The 23,211-nt window shown below is 48.9% G+C and overlaps 2 protein-coding genes across 11 annotated transcripts in view; one reads left to right on the top strand and one right to left on the bottom strand.

Moving 5' to 3' along the window:
• The window catches only part of TK1 (thymidine kinase 1), a 10,938-nt gene extending 6,957 nt beyond the window's left edge, over positions 1 to 3,981 (bottom strand). Inside the window, exons 1-4 of one of the 3 annotated variants that reach the window (XM_007099808.4) lie at positions 3,701 to 3,981; positions 3,569 to 3,600; positions 2,434 to 2,544; positions 112 to 205 (exon numbers count right to left, since the gene is read on the bottom strand). In XM_007099808.4, the coding sequence (XP_007099870.1) occupies positions 112 to 205; positions 2,434 to 2,544; positions 3,569 to 3,600; positions 3,701 to 3,766 (303 nt within the window). In that variant the 5' untranslated portion in view covers positions 3,767 to 3,981. Of the gene's footprint in view, positions 1 to 111; positions 206 to 2,433; positions 2,545 to 3,073; positions 3,290 to 3,568; positions 3,601 to 3,700 lie in introns of those variants that run through there. The other 2 variants (XM_024130410.3, XM_028486329.2) reach the window with 2 other exon arrangements.
• On the top strand, positions 3,967 to 23,211 carry AFMID (arylformamidase). 8 transcript variants are annotated; one of them, XR_447277.4, is made up of 13 exons: positions 3,967 to 4,161; positions 6,093 to 6,183; positions 7,193 to 7,243; positions 13,756 to 13,860; positions 13,942 to 13,990; positions 15,085 to 15,170; positions 15,266 to 15,338; positions 15,525 to 15,622; positions 15,875 to 15,953; positions 16,062 to 16,203; positions 16,414 to 16,572; positions 21,193 to 21,701; positions 22,198 to 23,211. XR_447277.4 is itself a non-coding variant. In XM_007099809.4 (12 exons), the coding sequence occupies exons 1-11, from the start codon at positions 4,102 to 4,104 to the stop codon at positions 16,561 to 16,563; spliced, it is 984 nt and encodes a 327-aa protein (XP_007099871.1). In that variant the 5' UTR covers positions 3,967 to 4,101; the 3' UTR covers positions 16,564 to 16,572; positions 21,193 to 23,211. The 8 variants fall into 8 exon arrangements, 7 of the variants coding, with proteins under 7 accessions (XP_007099871.1, XP_007099875.1, XP_054939297.1 ...); XM_007099809.4 differs by having other exon boundaries at positions 21,193 to 23,211; XM_007099811.4 differs by having other exon boundaries at positions 3,971 to 4,161; positions 16,414 to 16,518; positions 21,193 to 23,211.

The raw sequence follows: 23,211 nt of genomic DNA, 5'->3' as shown, positions 1-23,211 counted from the left end.
GTTTACCTTATAAAAATATCAGAAATTGAACCAATAACCTCCAAATTAGCAGAGGAAAAAGGGGGACAGTTGAGTTCACAGGAAGAGTGCTATCAGGACAAGTCAACTTACAAACTGGCCTTCGTCGATGCCTATAACAGCCACGCCCAGGGCCTCCTGGGCCACATCCCGGAGCACGCAGGCTGGCAGGGCCTCCATGGTGTTCCTGGGGACAGAAAGCCAGAGCGTGAGCAAGGCAAGGGAGCCGGAGGAGACCAGGAACCAGAATGAGGGGCCAGGGAAACGGTCGCATGACCACCCCCTACCTGCAAAGCAGGCTGAGATGTCTGCCCAGAGCTTTGAGAAATTAGCACCTGTGGGAAGGCATCTGGGGAGAAGAGTAAAGGCCTTTGTTTGGAAAACCAGTTATTCAACAAGAGCTATTTCACTTCACGCTTTGGACTGGAAATTAGCAATGCCCAATGTAAAGCTCAACCCAGATGCAAAGCTCTTCTCTGCTCTGCTCTGCTTAGTGTGTGTGTGTGTGTGTGTGTGTGTGTGTGTGTGTGGCGGGGGGGGGCGGTGCAGACAGGGTTACTTCATCAGGTAGTGCCTGGGGTCCATGATGCTTTGGGAACGAATGAAACATTTTAATTTCTTTTAAAAATCAGAATAAATGTAACTCAGTCTGGATTATCTTTGTCTTTATATCAATGCAGTCATAAATTATAATTTTTTATTTTTTTCTTTATAGAGGAAGGGGCCCATGAAGGCAGAAAGTCCCCAGGGCCCATGAAAGTCCTACCATGGCCCCGGACAGACCATTAGCACCAGAATATAAGACTAGGGGCCCCCGTGCCCCAGCAGAGATAAGCCACGAGCACCAAGCAGCAGTGCAGTGACCTAGAATTCCCTCCGTTTGACTCCTCTGGCTGATTAAAGGATTTCTCAGCGATCAGAGCTATTAACTGGCAGTCAGGATTCAAATCCACATTCATACTGCTGCCTCGTGTGTCCTGAGGGGAGATTCCTACCCAGCACAGCCTGAAAGTGAAAGGCCGTGTGTGGGAGTGTTCCAGTGCATTAAATGACGCGGTGGACCCCACCCTGCCCCACAGCCAGGACTTTTGGAAGAGGAACGCTGTTCTTTGTCTTCTGTTAAAATAGTTTCTATGTTTTTCTGCAATGTTATTTTCTTCTGTTTCCATTTTTGCCTGCTCCTCTGAACTACCCTTCCAAGGAGATAGGAGTTTCCTGAAGGCTCTGCAGTTTTGCAGCTATATATTTATGCAAAACTTTACGACTACTGCTTAGTGATTATCTTGCTGCGATCCTGCAGGCGACGCAGTAAGCCGGTTCCAGCTTTGGCAAGAGCAGCGTCTCTGGAGCACTGTCACCCCTGCCAAGCGCTAGGCCTCTACAGCCCAGGTTAGAGAGGATCTGTGACACTGGGGCAGAGCCTGGATTCCACACCCATCTGACAGACCCAGAAGCTGCACTTCTAATCTTCTCCACTGCTTTCACCGTCCTCCCCTGACACTCGCCGCGTCCTGAGCAGTGGACACCTATGTTTTAAGGATGAGAAAGCAAACTTGGAGATGTAAATGACCTGCATCAGGCAACATGTCCAGGAAACGTCACTCAACGTTTAACTTAACTCCAAGTCCCGGGCCCTCTCCGCCTCACCACCTGCCCAGCTTCAGACCCCCCCGCACTCCCACCCTGAAGCCACACACAGCACAGCCTTGATGCTGGGGGCTCAGGTGGATGAATCTGGAAGACGAGAAAAGTGTCTCAGGCTCCAAAACATCAGGCCCTAAATGCTGTACGGAATGGCAGGAGTGGTACTAAATTTAGCCTCCCAACCTCAGGCTGCAGGCTGAAATGTCCACAGGACACAGGCAGATAAACATAAAAGGGCGATGCACAAAGGCCACGAGCCAGGGAGTCAGCGAGGACAAGCCAACTAAAAACTTAAATAAAATTCAGCCTGCAGGCCAACAAAACCAGTCTGCAACCTCCACATAGGTCAAGAGCAGGGTTTCTCAACCTTGGCCAGACATTACTGACATTTGGGGCTGGATCATCCTTTGTTATGGGGCTGTCTGTGCATCGTAGGATGTAGCGGCATCCCTGCCCTTTACCCACTAGCTGCCGTCATGCCCTTACCTCCTCCTGTTGTGAAAACTAAAAAACGTCTCCAGACATTGCAAATAGACGTTGGCGGGCAAAATCACGTCCCGTTAGGAACCACTGGGCTAGAGCCCCAAGAAAGGCCAAGTTCTAGGGTACCTTGCCAAGCAACCTGGAAAGTTTGCAGATTTGAACGGTTTGCTGCCCGGCATCAGCATTATTAACCATCCTCTCTAAAGAGTTCTGACAGTATGCTCTGTGACTCGTCACTGGGCTTCTCACGAAAGGGGTGGGGACAGGACAGAAGGGGCAGGGACTGACCGGTCATGCGTGGAGAAGTTGCTGCTGTAACGCGTGTCTTTGGCATATTTGATCACCAGGCACTTGTACTGGGCAACCTGGAAGCGACGGACCCGTCTCATCAGCTCAGTACTGCAAGGTAAGGCCCATGCGTAAGTGTGGGCGAGGAAGACCCCATCAGCACAAGTGGGGCTCCCTACCGCCTCCTAGGGGTATACAGCCTGAGCCCCACCCATGGATGGGAAGGCTGCAGGGCAGAGCGTGGGAAGGACCAGTGAGGACAGAAAGGGCCCACACAGAGAGTTCAGTCTGGACCCAGGAGGGAGGAGCATGTCTGGGCTGGTAGCCATTCTCTGTGGGTAGGGTGGCAGAGAAGGGCCCCCAGGTGATTCAGGGAAGGGCTGGAGGAGTGATTTTGTCGGGGGCAAAGGAAAGACCACATGCACAGGAGAGGGGTTCAGATTCCATTCCAAAGTAATCTCACCCCACAGTTCTTCACATAGCCTGAACTAACTTCACAGAACCTTTTGGTGCGGAAGCGCTTTGCCTCTGAGTCCAAGAGCCCACCCTGAGCCTCACCATCGTGGGCAAGGGATTTGAGCTGGAGTGATCCCCCAGCGCCATATAGGAAGGGGGGCCAGGGGAGTTACTGGGGGCTTACTGGGATTGGTTCTATCACTTCAGGGAAGCAAAGGCCCCAGCGCTTGACTCTTCAGTGTGGAGAGTAACTACGCTCCTGGGCCATCTAAGGAAACAGTCACACTGGAAGAAAGCCACAGATACTGCAGGGCGCACAGGGCCTTGCCACCGTAGATATACCCTTCAGAGAGGGCTTTAGGGAGGGGCTAAACGGTGAGCAGCTGCGACCAGCTCCCGGAAGGAGCGGTGGTTGAATGACCCCAAGGGGAAGAGGTTCCGACCCGGACGGGAAGGGGAGGAGCTCCTCCTCCGGTAGGATCTCACGGAGGAGAGGCATCCTGGGCGCGAACGCGGGGGTCGGGCAGTGGGGGCTGCTCTAGAGGCGGGGCTCTGAGAGGGGCGGCAGGTTCGGTGTCGTGGGGCGTCAGGGGAGGAGGACGGGGTCCCGGGGGTTGGAGGAGAAGCAGGGAAGTGGAGGAAGAGGTCCCGGCCCACGCCCGTCCCGCGAGGCCATTACCTTTTTCCTGAGAACATGGGTCCGAGAATCACCTAGGAGAGAAGAAGAGGTCACTGGGCCCCGGTGCGCACGGACACCCGGGCCCCGATCACGACTCCGACCCCGCCCCCACCCCCGCCCCGCGGCCCGCACCTGGATCTGCCCCCGGGTCTTGCTGGGGGAGCCGGGCAGCACGGTTGGAAGGTTGATGCAGCTCATGGTGCCTTCAGGGAGATCACAAACCGATGACCCGCCGCCGCTGCTGCCGCCGCCCTGCAGGCTCGGGCCGGTTCCCGCGCCGTGCTTCTTTATCCCCGGCGCGCGGGCCAATCGGGAGCCGGCGCCGCCGGCCCGGAGCCAATCAGCATGCGGCTCTGGGACCGGCGGGAGATTTGACCTCAGCCCGCCCCCTCGTGGGAGGGACCGGGAACGCGCGCACCAGGCTCAACTCACCAGGGCGGTGGGCGCGGCTCCCAGGGGCGGGGCCTGACCAGAGCCCGGCCCTCCTGGCATAAAAAGGCGGCCCGGGAGCCTGTCGGCTCGTACACAGCGGGATGGACGGCTTGGGCGGAGGTCCCAAGCGCGGGGCTCCCTGGAAGAGGATGTCTAAAGAGGTAGGCGGATCACTGGGAGAGGCTGGGGCTGAGGAGTGTGGTTCAGAGATGAGATGGGGGTTGAGAGAAAAGTTTAGAACCACTCCTGTGGGCGCCGTTGATAGCCTACTGTGTGCCAGCTCCCAAAAGCTTTAGCACTGTGATTTATTGATATTTTACTTCTCGCCACAGGTAGGCTTTTGCTAGCCTGATTTTAAGGGTAGAGGAAATGGAAGCCCTGGCTATGTTTTTCTACTTTTTTTTTTTTTTTTGGCCGCACTGCGCGACATGCAGGATCTTAGTCCCCTGACCATGGATCGAACCCGTGCCCCTGCAGTGGAAGCGCAGATTCCTAACCACTGGACCGCCAGGGAAGTCCAGCCCTGGCTATGTCAATATCCGTAAACCGGGATGAGGTTGGGGCCGAAGTTCCGGACCTTAATCTGAGATTGTGCAATGTGTGGAGGATGTGTCAGATCTGAAGGAGTAAATACCAGAGGGCTGGTATTTACTGAGGGATGGTTATGAGGGTTAGAAACCACATATGCAAAGCATTTGTTATGCATATCATTCAGTTATAACTTCCTAACTAGTTTTCCTACATTTCAGGTAGTGGTTCTTTCTCTGGTCACAGACGCATCTAAGAATGTGGTGACAGTTACAGATACTGCCCCCAAGAAATCCTAACCTCTCTCTTTCGGTCTCTGTCTGTCTGTCTGTCTGTCTCTCTCTGTCTCACACATGGACACACACACACACACACACACACACACACACACACACACACACACACCTATAATATCAGAGCACTTTCAGAAACCCATTGCATTATCATTATTATAAATAATAGCAATAATAAAAGCTGACGATGATAGCAGTCACAGAGTGCGCGAGGTATGACTGCAAACATCCGACGGGCATAGATTGTACAGATCCAAAGGCCCCTGGCCAAGAACCCTGTTCAATGGGAAGAGGGGGAAACCCACATTTGAGTGGTTAGCTTGACTTCATTTACATGCCTTATAGCTTTCAGCCTCACAAGGTATACAGCCTCACAAGGCTGAAAGCTATAAGTCATGTGAATGAAGTAAAGTACTATTGTTTTGCCCATTATACAGATGAGGGAACTGACTGTAAGAAAGTTGCCCAGGGTAAAAGAGCCTGCAAGTGATGGAGCTTGGATGGCACTCAGCCCATCTGATTCCAGAGCCCAAGACCTTTCCATGAGGCCACCTGTCTTCAAATTTTCCAGTCCAGCCTTCACCTGTTTTTTTGTTATTGTTGTTTTGCCTCTGAGCCCTTTCTCCAAAACCTGGTTCCTTATTACTTATTTCTGCGTTAAGTCTGAACATCTTAGCTTGACATTCAAGACCCTCCACCGCCCAGCCCCCGCTTGCCAGCCTCACCTCTGTGTTTCAGCAATCCGGCTGGTCAGCATTTCCAAACTGACCTTTGATTCCTTCCTTTTCACCTCTGTTTCACTGATTGTGCTGCGTCCACCTGCAGTCAGAATCATACCTTTTCAGGGAATAACAGCTCTACATCACTTTCTCTGCAGTGGCCACCCCAGCTCCCTGGCTTCCTGTGGTCTTAGCTGCTGTAGAAGTGGTACCCATGCTGGCATTAACTGGGACAGATCTATGGGACCTCATTTCCCTGTAAGGCTGTCCCGCTGGTTAAAGGCATGGCCATTGCTCTAGACCATGGATCTGGCAGCATCTGCAATGTTGTATCTGAAACGCCTAATTAGTTAGTGGGGGGAGAGTGGGGAGTGGATTGCCAGGCTGGAGACTGGAGGGGCTTGAAGGAAGCTAAGGGCATCTATGAGAGCCTGAGATATCAGGGAAGGGGCTTCTCCAGGCCGAGAGGAGCATCCAGGCACACGGAGGGGCGGGAGCACAGTCTGCGTGGAGGTCAAAGGTCTTATGGAACTTCGTGTCTGTGTCCCGTAGGAGCTGGAGAATCAGTACTCCCCCAGCAGATGGGTCGTCCGACTGGGAGCAGAGGAGGCCTTGAGGACCTACTCACAGATAGGAAACGAGGGTACCGGGGGATCTCTCTGTGGCCTCTTCAGGGGGACTTTAGCATGTGGCATTGTTCCAGGAAGCCGGGGCTGGGAGGAGGAGCCTCCCAGCCCCAGCCTCTCGGGACAGTTCCCAAAGTCCAGACACCTCACCTGCTCGGGGCCAGGCGCCCAGGAGCCCTTGCTGCAGGACTGCCAGAGGCAGGGCAAGGGCAGTGACCGTGCTCCACCTCCCCTCCTGCTCAGCCAACCTGCCAGCTATGCCCAGGCCCTAAGGCCACAGTGGCCCAGGGAAGTGGAGTGAAAAAAGGAATGTGGCTGCTGAGAGTGGGATGTTGTTGCTTTTCTACAGAAAGCAAAGAAGTCTTTTTTTTTTCCTTTAGAGAAATCAGGGCTTGCGAATCTGTAAGCTAGTGAAGTCTCAAGGTTAATTCCCATCCCAGCCCTGGGTCTCTAGAGTGTTGTGCTGCCACCTTTTGAGCTGGGTCGGGCAGGCGGGCTCCATGGGGGATGTGTGGGTGGGTGAGGGAGCAGCCAGCCTCTCCTCCAAGTCGGAAAACTGGATGTTGGCAAATGAGCTTTGTTTCAGCAGGCTGACTGGAGCTCCCAGGGTTGGTGCTTCTCTACACTGAGATAACCCAGCTGGAGGGACAGGCTAGTGGGGGTTTATTCCAGCACATTTCAGCGCCCTCCCTGTCCTGATAGGGGATGGAGCTGTGTCCTGGGCTCTTCAGAGTCCCCTGCTGTGCCTAGCTCTGCACCAAATATGTCTCTATATACTCAATATATATTTGAGTGTGCAGAGAAACCTACATGAGCTGGTAGAAAACCTGTTTGTCTATTGTAATTGTCTTGAGGGAGAAAAGAGCTGACCCTATAGAGAAAGGGAGTCTCTCATAAGAAGCAAGGACTAAGAAGAGACTCTGAGGCTGTTGCCCTCAGAGACTGTCTTTAGCAATCCCTCCTGAGAAGCCCTATGGACAGCTTTACATTCACATCCTACCTCCCTTCCTGTTTTCGATGCTCCAGCTGGCCCAGAGGTGCCACAGGTGCATCTGCCCCATTTCATTGGTGAAGAAGGTGAGTGTGACAACGGGGACATTAGGGCCAGGCGAGTGGGCGGAGCCACGCCTGCGCAGGGTTGGAGGCTGTCTCTATTGGAAGTGTTGATATTTCTTTCATCGTGGACTTTTTGGCATTAATTTTGATTTTGAAAAATATTGCACTTAAATATTATCTTTGTATTGGTCAGCTCAGGCTGCCATAACAAAGTGCCATAGACTGGGTGGTTTAAACGATAGGAATCTCTTTCTCCCAGTTCTGGAGGCTGAGAAGTCCAAGATCAACGTGCCAACTGAAAAGAAAAAAAAAAAGGTGCCAAGTGATTTGGTTCCTTGGTGAGGGTGCTCTTCCTGGCTTGCAGAGAGACCCCTTTCCCCTGCATCCTTACATGGCAGAAAGAGAGAGAAAGAAATGCTTGCTCTTCCTCTTCTTATAAGGCCACTAATCTCATCACAAGGGCTCCACCTTCATGACCTCAGCTAAATCTAATTACCTCCCAAAGTCACCATCACAGTAGGGTATGAATTTTTGGGAGGCACAAGCCTTCAGCCCATAACGATCCTCATTACTGAGTCTTTGGTGCCCCTCCCCATGCTGTGCCTGAGGTAAGTGTCTCACTCACCCCATCCTAGTCCTGCATGATGAGGTTAAACAACTCACCCAAGCGCACGTGGCTAGGGACAGCCACCACTTCCCAGAACTGAGCTTCCAGGTAAGAGGGGAGCAGGATGACAAGGGGTGATGACAGGCAGGTGGCGTTGGTGGGTGCCGGCCAGCTGCCTCTCCTGGTGGAGTTCCCCAGACCTCTGGACTTGCAGATTGCCTCCTTGGAGTCAAAGTCCCAGGAGATGGCGAAGGAATGTGAAGTGGAAAAAATGGACAGTGGAATCCCCCGCCAACCCAGAAAACCTCTCCACAAAGGTAGAAGAGAAAGAAAACATGACTTTTAATTGAGTAAGGAGATTGCAAAACCAGAAAGAAACCTCACCCTTTTATACAGCCAGGCTTATATCCCTAGGGCATACCTGTTCTCAAAATCAGCATGCCTGGGCTTCCCTTGTGGCGCAGTGGTTGAGAGTCCGTCTGCCGATGCAGGGGACACGGGTTCGTGCCCCGGTCTGGGAGGATCCCACGTGCCGCGGAGCGGCTGGGCCCGTGAGCCATGGCCGCTGAGCCTGCGCGTCCGGAGCCTGTGCTCCGCAACGGGAGAGGCCACAACAGTGAGAGGCCCGCGTACCGCAAAAAAAAAAAAAAAAAAAAAAAAAAAAAAAAAAATCAGCAATCAGCATGCCTGTGTTGAAGCAAGAGGACCTGAGGGCACTCTCTACTGCGCTAGTCCATCCTAATTGCATAAGGGTGGCCATCTGTGTTTGCAAATTGCCTTTATCCAGAGGAAGATGAGAAAGTCCCATATCCTTAAGCCAAGAGGTTGTTTTGCAACTTGGAGCCAGGTGCCTGCAGAAGTGAGTGTCCTGCCCTCCCATGGGGTATCTGGCTCGATAATTATATTTCAAAGGGAGAGCTCCCAGGTCTTTGAGAAGAACGTTCCTAGGTTGTAAAACTGGCAAGAGACTCCTTTAGCTTTAAAAAATATTTACATATGGGGAATTCCCTGGCAGTCCAGTGGTTAGGACTCCACGCGGAGGGTGGGGGTTCAGTCCCTGGTATGGGAACTAAGATACCACAAGCCGCGCAGCGATAGATAGATAGATAGATAGATAAAATATTTACACACATTCCCAAAGAGGTAGAGAAAGGATATTTGATGAGGTCTCCTAAAAATAAATGCTCTAAGAAAAGGGAGGAAGGTAAACTCTCTTTTCCCTTTTTGCACTACGGAGAATGAAATTGTTTATCTTTTGATCTATATCCATTCTAACAGCGTCGACCTGTAACTTGCAGTGGGGGCTGCCCTCTTCCAATGAGTAGGTCACTTTTATCCTCCACCAAGGCCTGGCCTCTCTCAGGCTGGGCACCTGGGGACAGCTGGGTGGGCACGGGAAGAGGGAGGTTTGAAGAACTGTTTCCTCTACCAGTAGCTATTAAATTTGATTAACAAGACTCAGTAAAAACACATTGTACAAGAAACTAAAGGAGGTATATGTATAACCCGGCTGGGGGCACAGTTCCAAACTCCCATTCCCCCAAACCACGCCTCGCCCCAGGAGCACCAATCACCAGCGAGGTGGGTGGGGCCTCGTGATTGACAGCCCCTGCGACTGAGAGCCTCTCTTGAGGTCCCCTCCTGCCTTTCAAGGCTGAGATTGTGCTTTTTCCTCTCCATCAGAAAAACCAAAGGAAGAAAACAAAGGCACGCAAAATACAGACCCCAATTTTGTTTTACTGTGGTAAAATACACATAACATAAAATGTACCACTTTAACCATTGTAAAGTGTACAGTTCAGCAGCATTTAGTACCTTAATGATGTTATACAACCATCTCCTCTATCTGGTCCCAACACATTTTCATTACCCCAGAAGGAAAGCCCCTACCCGTTAAGCAGCCCCCTAGCAACCACTGACTGCTTTCTGTCTCTATGGATTTTCCTATTCTGGACGTTTCGTATAAATGGAATCCTACAAGATGTGGTCTTTTGTGTCTGGTGGCTTTCCCTTAGCATGTTTCCAAGGTCCAGCCATGTTGTAGCAAGTCAGTGCTTCATTCCTTTTTATGGATGAATAATTTTCCATTGTATGGATGGACCACGTTTTGCTTATCCATTCATCCGTTGATGGACATTTGGGCTGTTTCCACCTTTCGGAGGTTGTGAAAAGTGCTGCTGTGCACATTCATGCACAAGTTTTTGTCTGAAAGCCCTCATTTCTTGTTAAGTTTAATAGACACAGCCATTCTACCAAACTGCATGTATTCCAAATGTTTACCTCCACCTTTTTACTTAGTTCGTCACGGACCAGTAGCAAACGGTGTGGGACACCCATTGTCCACAGACCACATTGTAATAGCCCTGCTCCGCACTATCTGAGGTTGGCTATTTTTAGGCAACAATTGTTTTCTGATTACAAAAGGAGCATTTGCTGATTGAAAGGGATTTTAGAAAATAAAACCATCAATAATTGTCACCCGTTGTTAACATTGTGATATGGTTTCTTCTAGTCTCTTTTCTCCTCCTAGGAGAAAGCGTTCTGTACTTATAATGTGCAATCTTGTTTTTAATAGCATAAACAGCCTTAAAAATTATTTCTAGAAGAGATACTATGTATAAAATAAAATAGAGAAACAACAGGATACACTGTATAGCACAGGGAAATATAGCCATTGTTTTTTTTGTTTTTTTGTTTTTTTTTTGCGGTACGTGGGCCTCTCACTGTTGTGGCCTCTCCCGCTGCGGAGCACAGGCTCCGGACGCGCAGGCTCAGCGGCCAGGGCTCACGGGCCCAGCCGCTCCGCGGCACGTGGGATCTTCCCGGACCGGGGCACGAACCCGCGTCCCCTGCATCGGCAGGCGGACTCCCAACCACTGCGCCACCAGGGAGGCCCATAGCCATTGTTTTGTAATAACTTTAAATGGAGTATAATCTATAAAATGTTGAATCACTGAGTTGTACACCTGAAACTAATATAATATTGTAAGTCAACTACACTTCAATTTTAAAAATTACAGCTACTGAGCCTGCGCGTCTGGAGCCTGTGCTCCGCTACGAGAGGCCCGTGCTCCGCTACGAGAGGCCCGCGCACCGCGATGAAGAGTGGCCCCCGCTCGCCGCAGCTAGAGAAAGCCCTTGCACAGAAATGAAGACCCAACACAGCCAAAAATATTTAATTAATTAATTAATTTTAAAAAATTCTTTCTAACCCAAAAGAATTGAAAATAAGTTCTCAAACAAGTACTTGTACACACATGTTCATAGCATTACTCACAGTTGCCAAAAGGTGGAAACAGCCCAAATGTTCATCCACAGATGAATGGATAAACAAAATGTGATATGTCCATACAATGGAATAGTTTTTGGCCCTAAAAAGTCATGAAGTACTGATACATACTAGAACATGGATGGACCTTGAAAACATAATGCTCAGTGAAGAAAGCCAGGAACAAAAGGTCACATTTATGTGAAATGTCCAGAATAGGGAAATCCATAGGAACAGAAAGCAGTTAGTGGTTGCCAGTGTCTGGGGTAAGGGGGGTTTGGGGAGACACTGCATAACGGGTAGGGGGTGTTCTTCTGGGGTGATGAAAATGTTTTGGAACTAGATAGAGGTGATGGTTGCATGACATTGTGAATGTGCTAAGTGCCACTGAATTGTTCACTTTAAAATGGTTAATTTTTTAAAAATTTATTTATTTATTTTTGGCTGCGTCTGGTCTTTGTTGATGCGCGCGGGCTTTCTCTAGTTGCAGCGAGTGGGGGGGCTACTCCTTGTGGTGGTGCACGGGCTTCTTATTGCGGTGGCTTCTCTTGTTGCAGAGCACGGGCTCCAGGCGTGCGGGCTTCAGCAGTTGTGGCACGAGGGCTCAGTAGTTGTGGCTCGCGGGCTCTAGAGCGCAAGCTCAGTAGTTGTGGCGCACGGGCTTAGTTGCTCCATGGCATGTGGAATCTTCCCGGACCAGGGATTGAACCTGTGTCCCCTGCATTGGCAGGCGGATTCTTAACCACTGCGCTAACCCGAAAAGTCCCTAAAATAGTTAATTTTGTTATGTGAGTTTCAGCTCAATAAATTGTTTTTAATCTTTTGCAGCACTACCACTTCTCTGTCCATCTGCAGATCCTCATGCCCCGGGGGCACGGGGCACTGTGCTAGGTGCTGGGAAGAAGGGGGAGCCTTTGTCTTCTCTCCTGACCCCCCCTCTCCACTTCTTCAGCCTGTGCCACTCTGCTGGTTTCCACTCCCTCCTCCTGGGAAACTTGGTTTTTCTCTGACTTTGGTTATCAGAGATTTGGCTATGAACTCACTGTGACTGAGCCCCAGAACCCCACCCCACTGACCTCTCCCAGCTTCTCCAGCTTGTCCACTGGTTCTGGCAGATACTGCCTCCCAATTTGTGTTCACTGCTCTAAAACTCCCATATTCGGGTTTCCCTGGTGGCACAGTGGTTGAGAGTCCGCCTGCCGATGCAGGGGACGCGGGTTCGTGCCCCGGGCCGGGAGGATCCCACATGCCGCGGAGCGGCTGGGCCCGTGAGCCATGGCTGCTGAGCCTGCGCGTCCGGAGCCTGTGCTCCGCAACGGGAGAGGCCACAACAGTGAGAGGCCCGCGTACCGCAAAAAAATAATAATAATAAAATAAATAAATAAATAAATAAATAAATACAGGAGAGAAAGGGGATATACCATAATGTATTTTACCTGTTTTCTATTGTAGATCACTTGGGCTGTGTCCAATGTTTTGCTGTCATAAATAGCATTAGTGTGGGCATCTTTAAAACAAGTCCTTAAGAATATTTCTGATTATTTCCTTATAATAAATGTATGGATAAGGACTTATGCATCAAGGAATATGATCTTCTTGGGCTTTGATACATATTTCCAAGTTGACCCCCAGGAAGAACTTACCAGTTTACACTCTCTGGCACCCAGTGGTGGAGGGAGCTGAGCTTCCTGGGTTTCAGTGATTGAAGTGGGGCCTTGAGGGGGCATTGTTTACTGCAACATGAACATACAGAGTCCCATCCCACCTCTAGGCCTTTGCCTTTGGTATTTAATTTACTTAAGGTAAATTATGTAAATGTACTTCCTCCTTTGTCCCGACCCCAGTCCTAGCCAATTTTCACATCCATCTGACCTCTCCCATCATGGTGCTCAATTATATATTCATATTGTTTTATTATCTATTTATTTCAAGTGATTTTTTTAAAAAAATTATTTATTTATTTTTTGGCTGCGTTGGGTCTTCGTTGCTGTGCACGGGCTTTCTCTAGTTGCAACGAGTGGGGGCTACTCTTTGTTGCGGTGTGCGGGCTTCTCATTGCGGTGGCTTCTCTTTGTTCTGGAGCACAGGCTCCAGGCACACGGGCTGCCGTAGTTGTGGCACGCAGGCTCAGTAGTTGTGGCACACGGGCTTAGTTGCTCCGCGGCATGTTGGATCTTCCCGGACCAGGGCTCGAACCCGTGTCCCCTGCATTGGCAGGTGGATTCTCAACCACTGTGCCACCAGGGAAGTCCCTCAAGTGATTTTATATCTTAGTTCCTAGAAGGTTATTTTTCCAAATACTTGGAAAAGTTTATACTTCCCAGAGCACATAGCCAAGTGTAAAACACATAATAAGCATGTAATAAAGTAGTGGTCGAAATGGTGCCTATCAGAACTGCCAGCTCACCAGAGACAGATGTCACAGATAGTACTGGCCCCCACTTGGATGGGCCAGCCTGATTTCTTTGTAACTGTGCACCTGTGGGATGCTTCAGACCCCAGCCCCGATTACCATGAGGACTTGGGGAAGCACTGATAGCTGGAGCTAACTGGTCAACCCAAAGGGGCTTTCGGCAAAGAGGTTTCTGCCTGAAATAAAATAGAGGTTGCTACTTCCTGAGGTTGTGCTGACAGCGACTTGTGCATTTCTGGAGACAGTTACCAAGAGGGCCCAGGCCACCGGGAGGAACCTGCTCGATGTCCCCTATGGAGACGGCGAAGCGGAGAAACTGGACATCTACTTTCCTGAGGCAGTGTCTGAAGGTAAGCGGGGGCTAGTGGTCCCCCATAGATCTCAGCTGGGAGCCCTGCCTCGGCCCACACGCCCTTTGTTTTGTCCTACAGCCTTGCCGTTCCTCGTGTTTTTTCACGGAGGATACTGGCAGAGCGGAAGGTGAGTCGGGGGATTTGGATGAATGGAGAAAAAGGGAGATTCATCTTTGCCTGGGCTCTTCATTTCCTAGGGCTGCTGCAGCAACTTACCACAAACTTGGGGGCTCCAGCAACAGAAATGTCTTACCTCACAGTTCTGGAGGCCAGAAGTCTGAAATTCATCAAGGTGTGGGCAGGGCCGCGCTCCCTCCGAAGGCTCTGGGGGTGGACCCCTTCTTACCTCTTGCAGCTTCTGGGGGGTCCGGGTCTTTCTCGCCTTGTGACCGCATCACTTCAACCTCAACTTTCATCTTCACATGGTCTTTGTGTGTCTGTATTTCAATCCTCCCTCTCCTTTCTTTTACAATGTCACCAGTCATTTGATTTAAGGCCCATCCTAAATCTGGGATGATGCCATCTCAAGATTCTGAATTATATCTGCATAGCCCCTATTTCAAATAAGGTCACATTTGCAGGTACTGGGGTTTAGGATTGGGACATGTTTTTGTGGGGGGACACTATTGGATCCACTATACCCAGTGAAAAGCCTGTTCAGTCTACTCTAATCAAATGGAAAACCACAGTGACTAACCATCCCTGTTTGCTCAGAAGTGAGTGGTTTCCAAGGACCTGGGGCTTTCAGTGGTAAAAAACAGAGAGAGTCCCAGGCAAACTGGGACCACGGGTCATCCTAAGATAAGCAGAGGGGAATTCGGGATCTTCAGGGACACTGTTGTTCCCTAGGATGTTACTAAGGAGTTGCCTGTTATAGGATCTACTGCCCTTCAAGCATATCATCTTAATGCTACGTTTATTGCATTTTTACCCTTTGCTTTGTGAAGCTCTCTACATGTCTCACCTCCTTCAAGTCTCAAAAACAGCACCCTAAGAGAAAGAACATAATTGTTCCTATTTTACAGAGGAGGAAATCAGGCTCAGAGGTTAAATATAGTCTCTAGGGTCCCATAGCTGGCATGTGATGTGGTAAGGACAAAGCCTCCCTTCTTCCCTTACTGCACCAGGTCAGAGAGGGACAGTGCTCTGGGTGGACAGGACACAGAAGCAGCCTAGTGGCCAAGTGGCCTCCAGTTGTCATGTCTTTGTCTCCTTCTGCAGTAAAGACTCGTCAGCCTTCATGGTCAGCCCACTGACAGCACAGGGAGTGGCTGTGGTGATAGTGGCTTATGACATTGCCCCCAAAGGTAATGAGGGTAGTCCTGCAGATGCAAGGGCTGGTGGGCTTTGGAGGGGAGAGGGCCCCCAGCGGAGCCTGACATAGCTCCTACCCTCTGCACAGGCACCCTGGACCAGATGGTAGACCAGGTGACCCAGAGCATCGTGTTTGTCCAGAAACAGTATCCAGGCAACCAGTGGGTATCACTGTAGATTTTCCTTTTGTCAGACTGAGTGGGCGGACAGTAGATTAAGCTTCTTGGGTGCAGCCCAACTGCCCCCTCTGGCTTTGGAACAGAGGGCAAATTGGGACTCCTTGATACTGGCCTGTTGCTTTGGTTATACTGAATGCAAACCCAGCTCTCTGCTCTGACCCACCCAAGGGGAATTTACCTGTGCGGACACTCAGCTGGGGCCCACCTCGCCGCCATGATGCTCCTGGCCAATTGGACCGAGCATGGAGTCACGCCCAACCTCAAAGGTTTCCACGGGGACTGAGCCTGGCCGGGCAGCATTCACCCTCCCCTGATGGGCCTGAGGCTCTGTAACAGCTGCTTGAAATTTCAACAGCTGTGAGTAGCTTGACCTCGGGGCTTCGAGCCTGGGGAGCAGGGCCTGCTTTGCTTCTTCTCTGCCCCCCTACCCTGGTCTTGCCCCACTGGCCCTGGAGGCGGGCTGGTCCCCTCTTGCCCCACCTGCAGCCTGGCTCTGTGACTGTTCTTTACCTTCCCAGGCTTCTTCCTGGTGAGTGGGATCTATGACCTGGAGCCTGTCATGCACACCTCTGAGAACGCCCCTCTCCTCACAACCCTGTGAGTCACTTGTCCCCTCGTCCCCCAGCTGGGCTGCAGCCTGCGAGGAGGGCCAGGGGTGCAGCAAAGGCTGCTCTCTGTCCTGACCACACTTACTCCCTGCACCAGGGAGGATGCTCAAAGGAACAGCCCACAGTGGCGCCTGAAGACAGCCCCGACACAGCCTGTGGATCCAGCCTGCCGCATCCTGGTGACCGTGGGCCAGCACGACAGCCCCGAATTCCACCGACAGTCCAGGGAATTTTATCAGGTACCCCCCAGCACCCCGCTTTTGGCTCGAGGTTGAGGGTCATGCAATCTTATTATCTTCCTGTTTATCTCACCCAAACGGACCCCCCGATACCAGTCATTTCTTCAATAAATACTTAGCACCTGGTATGTGCCAGGCAGCTGCGAGAGCCCCTCTCCCCCCACCCCCCCGCAGCCTCATGCTTCCTCCTCCCTCGTTTCTCCTACTCAGACTCTGCGCCGAGGAGGGTGGAAAGCCTCCTTTGAAGAGCTCCATGATGTGGATCACTTTGAAATCCTTTGGAACCTAACCCAGAAGGACTACGTGCTCACCCAGGTGGGGCGCGTCCCTTCGCCGTGGACAGAACGCGTCCTGCCGTAGCCCCTACACGTAAGGCGAGGTGGCCAGGCAGGGGGCATGGGGAGTCACCTCGCTGGCTCTTTGGCGTCCAGGAGGTTGGGGGACTTGACGATAGGGATTGAGTGCCACGCTTGCTTCCTGTACTTCCCCTCCCTCTGAAACAGCCCCAGGTGATCTGCAGAGGCTGGTCCTGGGCACACAGGTGGGATCTGCGTGGGGCTGTGGTGTGGATGGGGACAGGCAGGTATGAGAAGGTATTAGCCTGTTGGTGTGTAAGCATAAAAGCAACACCAACTCCGTTGGGAAAGGAGGGATGGAGTTGGCCGCATAAATGTTTATTACAATTTTAATGTGGAGAATCCTTTTAAAAGTCTAAGGATGAAAAGGAACCTTCCTACACTGTTGGTGCGAATGTAAATTGATACAGCCACTATGTAGAACAGCATGGAGTTTCCTTAAAAAACTAAAAATAGAGTTTCCATATGATCCAGCAATCCTACTTCTGAGCATATACCTGGAGAAAACTATAATTCAAAAAGATACGTGCACCCCAGTGTTCATAACAGCACTATTTATAATAGCCAAGAAGCAACCTAAATGTCTATCAACAGATGAATGGATAAAGATGTGGTATATATATTAGTCAGCCATAAAAAAGAATGAAATAATGCCATTTGCAGCAACATGGATGGATCTAGAGATTATCATACTAAGTGAAGTAAATCAGACAGAGGAAGACAAATATCTCATGATATCACTTATATGTGGAATCTTAAAAAAGGATACAGGGACTTCCCTGGTGGCGCAGTGGTTAAGAATCCGCCTGCCAATGCAGGGGACAGGGGTTTGATCCCTAGTCCAGGAAGATCCCACATGTCGCGGAGCAGCTAAGCCCGTGCGGAGAAGCTAAGCCCGTGAGCCACAACCACTGAAGCCCGCGCACCTAGAGCCCGTGCTCCACAACAAGAGAAGCCACCACAATGAGAAGCCCACGCACCACGACGAAGAGTAACCCCCGCTCGCCGCAACTAGAGAAAGCCTGTGCTCAGCAATGAAGACCCAACACAGCCAAAAACGAAATTAAAAAAACATTAAAAGAAAAAAATGATACAAATGAACTTATTTACAAAACAGAAATAGACTCACAGACAAAGAAAACAAACTATGGTTACCAAAGGGTAAGCGGGGGGGATAAATTAGGAATTTGGGTTTAACCTATACACACTACTATATATGAAACAGAAAACCAACAAAGACCTACTGTATAGCACAGGGAACTATATTCAATATCTTGTAATAACCTATATTGGAAAAGAATTTGAAAAAGAATATGTATATTATATATATATATAACTTAATCACTTTACTGTATACCTGAAACATTGTAAATCAACTATATTTCAATTTATTTATTTATCTTAAAAAAATTTACTTATTTATTGGCTGCACCGGGTCTTACTTGTGGCATGCATGCTCTTAGTTGTGGCATGTGGGATCTAGTTTCCTGACCAGGGATCGAACCTGGGCCCCCTGCACTGGGAGCATGGAGTCTTAACCACTGGACCACCAGGGAAGTCCCGACTATACTTCAATTTAAAAATTGTTTTAGGGGCTTCCCTGGTGGCGCAGTGGTTGCGCGTCCGCCTGCCGCGGGTTCGTGCCCCGGTCCGGGAGGACCCCACATGCCGCGGAGCGGCTGGGCCCGTGAGCCATGGCCGCGGAGCCCGCGCGTCCCGAGCCTGTGCTCCGCAACGGGAGAGGCCACTACAGAGGGAGGCCCGCATACCACAAAAAAAAAAAAAAAAAATTGTTTTAAAAAAGTCAAAGGCTAGATTGGGGAAAATATTTGCCATGGACCCGGAAAATATACAGTTACTTTTTTTCTTTTTTTTCTGGGAAACTGGGTACCTGATTAACTTTATTTTTTTATATATATATTTACTTCTTTTTCCTCCAGTTTTATTGAGATATAATTGACATCCAGCACTGTATAAGTTTAAGGTGTACAGCATAATGATCTGACTTACAAACATCATGAAATGAAGCACAATAGGTTTAGTGAACATCCATCATCTCACAGATACAAAAGAAAAGAAAAAGAAAAAAATATTTTTCCCTTGTGATGAGAACTCTTAGGATTTACTCTTAACAACTTTCATATATAACATAGAGCAGTGTTAATTACATTTATCATGTTGTACATTACATCCCTAGTGCTTATTTATCTTACAACTGGAAGTTTGTACCTTTTACCACCTTCCTCCAATTCCCCCTCCCCCCCACTCCCAATTAGTTGCCACCTCAATAGGACTTTTAAAAAAAATAGTTTTAAAAATTATTTATTTATTTATTTATTTATTTTTGGCTGCATTGGGTCTTCGTTGCAGTGCACGGGCTTCTAATTGCGTCAGCTTCTCTTGTTGTGGAGCACGGGCTCTAAGCGCGCTGGTCAGTAGTTGTAGCACACTGGCTTCAGTAGTTGTGGCATGTAGGCTCATTAATTGTGTCTCACAGTCTCTAGAGCACAGGCTCAGTAGTTGTGGCGCATGGGCTTAGTTGCTCCGCGGCACATGGGATCTTCCTGGACCAGGGCTTGAACCCGTGTCCCCTGCATTGGCAGGCGGATTCTTCACCACTATGCCACCAGGGAAGTCCCTCCATAAGGCTTTAATAGCGTTCAGTTTTAATTCACATAGTTAATATCCTTACCACACAAAGAGCACTTTCAAATCAATAGGAACAGTTCTTTTTTTAAATTGAAATTTAGTTGATTTACAATATTATATTAGTTTCAGGTGTGTAACATAGTCATTTAATATTTTTATATAGCCTATACTCCATTTAAAGTTATTATAAAATATTGGCTATATTCCCTGTGCTGTACAATATAACCTTGTAGCTTATTTATTTTATACATAGTATCAATAGTTTGTACCACTTAAAAAGAGCAGGTCTTATTTCTCTTTAAGAACAGAAATGAATAGAAAAAATGGACAAAAAATAAGTGATAATTCAAAAAGAAATATAAATGGCCAGTAAACATGGGGGAAAAGTAAGCTGCTTTAGTGATCATAGGAATGTAACTGAAATGGGACTTCCCTGGCGGTCCAGTGGTTAAGACTTCGCCTTCCAATATAGGGGGTGCAGGTTCAATTCCTGGTCGGGGAGCTAAGATCCCACGTGTCTCGCAGCCAAAATACCAAAACATAAAACAGAAGCAATATTGTAACAGATTCAATAAAGACTTTAAAAGTGGTCCACATCCAAAAAATCTTTTTTAAAAAAAGAAAGAAATGTAACTGAAAATGAGTCCTTTCCCACCTCTCACAGGAAATGTTCTAGTTATAATAGTGCCCAGTGCTGGGGAAGACACAGTGAAGGGGGCCTCCCCCATCCTGCAGGTGGGAGCACACGTTGGCCTGATGTTTCGGGAGTACAGCCTGGCAATATGGACCCAAACCCACTGACCCAGTAATTCTGCTGCTTGGAATTTGTCTTCAGGATAATCAGAGAAACACAGAAAGATAGTCTCTATAGCTTTGTTAATGTTCTAAACTTGGAAATAACCTAAACGTCTAATGAGGTTAAATTATTATTATTATTTTAAAAAATAAATTTATTTATTTATTTATTTTTGGCTGTATTGGGTCTTCGTTTCTGTGTGAGGGCGTTCTCCAGTTGCAGCAAGCGGGGGCCACTCTTCATCGCAGTGCGCGGGCCTCTCACTGTCGTGGCCTGTCCCGTTGCGGAGCACAGGCTCCAGACCGCAGGCTCAGTAGTTGTGGCTCACGGGCTTAGTTGCTCTGCGGCATGTGGGATCTTCCCGGACCAGGGCTCGAACCCGTGTCCCCTGCATTGGCAGGCAGATTCCCAACCACTTCGCCACCAGGGAAGCCCGAGATTAAATTATGATATAATCAGGTAACAGAGTGAAGTTTGTGAAAATTAGTTAGGACATGTCAAATTGCTTCAGAGGTAAGAGCAAAAACACAAAAATTAACTGGCCTAGTATCTTCCTAGTTTTATGATACATAGATAGCTAGACCCTTAGAGGCATATATATGCATCCGAAAAAACCGTTTACCAGTGGTGTTACAATGGATTTAAAAAATCAATTTCCACATTTTCTACCATGAACATGTATTACTTTTTTTTAACTGGGGAAAAACAAGCACCCAATAAATGACATCTCTTAAAGAAACCTAATAAATATTTTAGATTTGGAAGGCCCGGGCTTCCCTGGTGGCACAGTGGTTGAGAGTCCGCCTGCCGATGCAGGGGACACGGGTTCGTGCCCCGGTCCGGGAGGATCCCACATGCCGCGGAGCGGCTGGGCCCGTGAGTCATGGCCGCTGAGCCTGCGCGTCCGGAGCCTGTGCTCCGCAACGGGAGGGGCCACAACAGTGAGAGGCCCGCGTACCGGAAAAAAAAAAAAAAAAAAAAAAAAGTAAAGCCATTCTTAGCTCATGGGTCATACGAAAACGAGCAATGAGTGGGCAACATTTCAAATGAGAGGTGGGAAAGGACTCATTTAAATTACTTTTCTGTGATCGAAAATGTAGCCTGTTTCTTTAATCAAATTTCTCCCAAGAGATCCTCACAAGAGCCTCTCCACCTCTGGAGCTTTTGTATTTTTCCCTCCTGCTGCAGATTATTTTGAAAACAGTCTTCCGGGAGTCCTGATGACACCTGAACCCCCGCCGCCAGCATGCACCCCGACTTGTGAAACTTCTCCCAAGAGCCCAGCTGCTTCCCATTCTCGCCGGCCTCAGTTTTCCCTGTGCCCAGCAGCGCCTCCGTTTGTCCACCCACCCCGGCCAGGGTCCATTCCCCTCACTGCTCTGAACACGCGTGCAACTCTCCATGGCCTGCCCCTGGCCTGGATCGAGCGGTTCCAGGGAAGGTCTGGCCCAGGTCCACGCCACGCGTGATACCCAGAGTCTGGCCCCCAGTCTGCTGAGACGGTGAAACAAAAGTGACAACTCCCAACCAAAATGAAGAGTAAGAGCTCCCCAAACCAGTTTTTGTTCTGTGTTTTTGTTTCTCTCCTTTGTCTACCCTGTCCTGGGCTCCACCTGACGTCTGGATTCGTCCCGGAAAGCCCTGGGATTTTATCCTTGGGGCTAACACCTCGACTGACAGGACAGTGACATCCACAGGTAGGACACGCTTCCTCTGCCACTGCTCCCACGCACAGGGGGGTGTGTGCATTCAGTTCCCAAGGAGCCAGCTGGGTCCACCCACCATCCACCACACCCCTCTCTCGCCCGCTCTGAATAGCTAGCAGTTCAAGAATGATTGACTATAGCGAAAATAGGTAATAGCCTAAATATTCATCAGTAGGGAGTAAGTACATCTGAGCAGCCGACCATCATTAGAAAGAGGTCTGTGTTTATAACGGGGGACATCTCCAAGACATACTATTACCTGACAAAGAACAAGGTGCTCAACGATACTATGTAGGACCATCTCAGCAGCATTACCTTACTCACAAAATGACATGTTTCTGTGTGTGCACACGAGTGTGTGAATGCAGAGAAAAAGTTTGGGGAGGCTCCACACCTAACACCTCTGCTTCCCTCTGGGGAGGGAAGTGGCATTGGGAACATGAGGAGGGGGTATTTGGGCTTTATCTGGATTCTTTGGATCTTTCAGGATAAGAATGTAATGAGGCAAAAAAAAACCCTACTGGGACCTAATCACATTTAAAAGCTTTTGCACAGCAAAGAAAACCATCAACAAAATGAAAAGACGACCTACTGAATGGGAGAAAATATTTGTAAATGATATGATCGGTAAGGGGTTAATATCCAAAATATATAAACAGCTCATACAACTCAACATCATAAAGACAAACGAGCCTATTAAAAAATGCGCAGAAGAACTGAACAGACATTTTTCCAAAGAAGACATACAGAGGGCCAACAGGCACATGAAAAGATGCTCAACATCACTAATCATCAGGGAAATGCAAATCAAAACCACAATGAGGTATCACCTCACACCTGTCAGAATGGCTATCATCAAAAAGACCACAAACAAATGTTGGCAAGGATGTGGAGAAAAGGGAATCCTCCTACACTGTTGGTGGGAATGTGAATTGGTACAGCGACTGTGGAAAACAGTATGGAGGTTCCTCAAAAAACTGAAAATAGAACTACCATATGACCCAGCAATTCCATTCCTGGATATATACCTGAAGAAAATGAAAACATTAATTCGAAAAGATACATGCACCTCAATGTTCACAACAGCATTATTTATAATTGCCAAGATATGGAAGCAACCTAAGTGTCCAACAACAGATGACTGGTAAAGAAGATGTGATATATATACACACACACACGTATATAGACAGAATGGAATACTACTCAGCTACAAAAAAAGAATGAAAATTTGCCATTTTCAGCAACATAGATGGACTTGGAGGGCATAAGTGAAATGAGTCAGAGGAAGACAAATACTGTGTGTTATCACTTATCTGTGGAATCTAAACAGTAAAACAAATTAGTGAATATAACAAAAAAGAAACAGACTCACAGATCTAGAGAACAAACTAGTAGTTACCAGTGGGGAGAAGGAAGTTGGGAGGGGCAAGATAGGGGCAGGAGATTAAGAGGTATAAACTATTATGCATAAAACAAATAAGCTGCAAGGATATATTGTATA

The sequence above is a fragment of the Physeter macrocephalus genome, unplaced genomic scaffold (genome assembly GCF_002837175.3).
Source record: "Physeter macrocephalus isolate SW-GA unplaced genomic scaffold, ASM283717v5 random_817, whole genome shotgun sequence".
Lineage (NCBI taxonomy): Eukaryota > Metazoa > Chordata > Mammalia > Artiodactyla > Physeteridae > Physeter > Physeter macrocephalus.
Note: the sequence above shows the minus strand (reverse complement) of the source record. Positions and strands in the feature narration are given on the sequence as shown.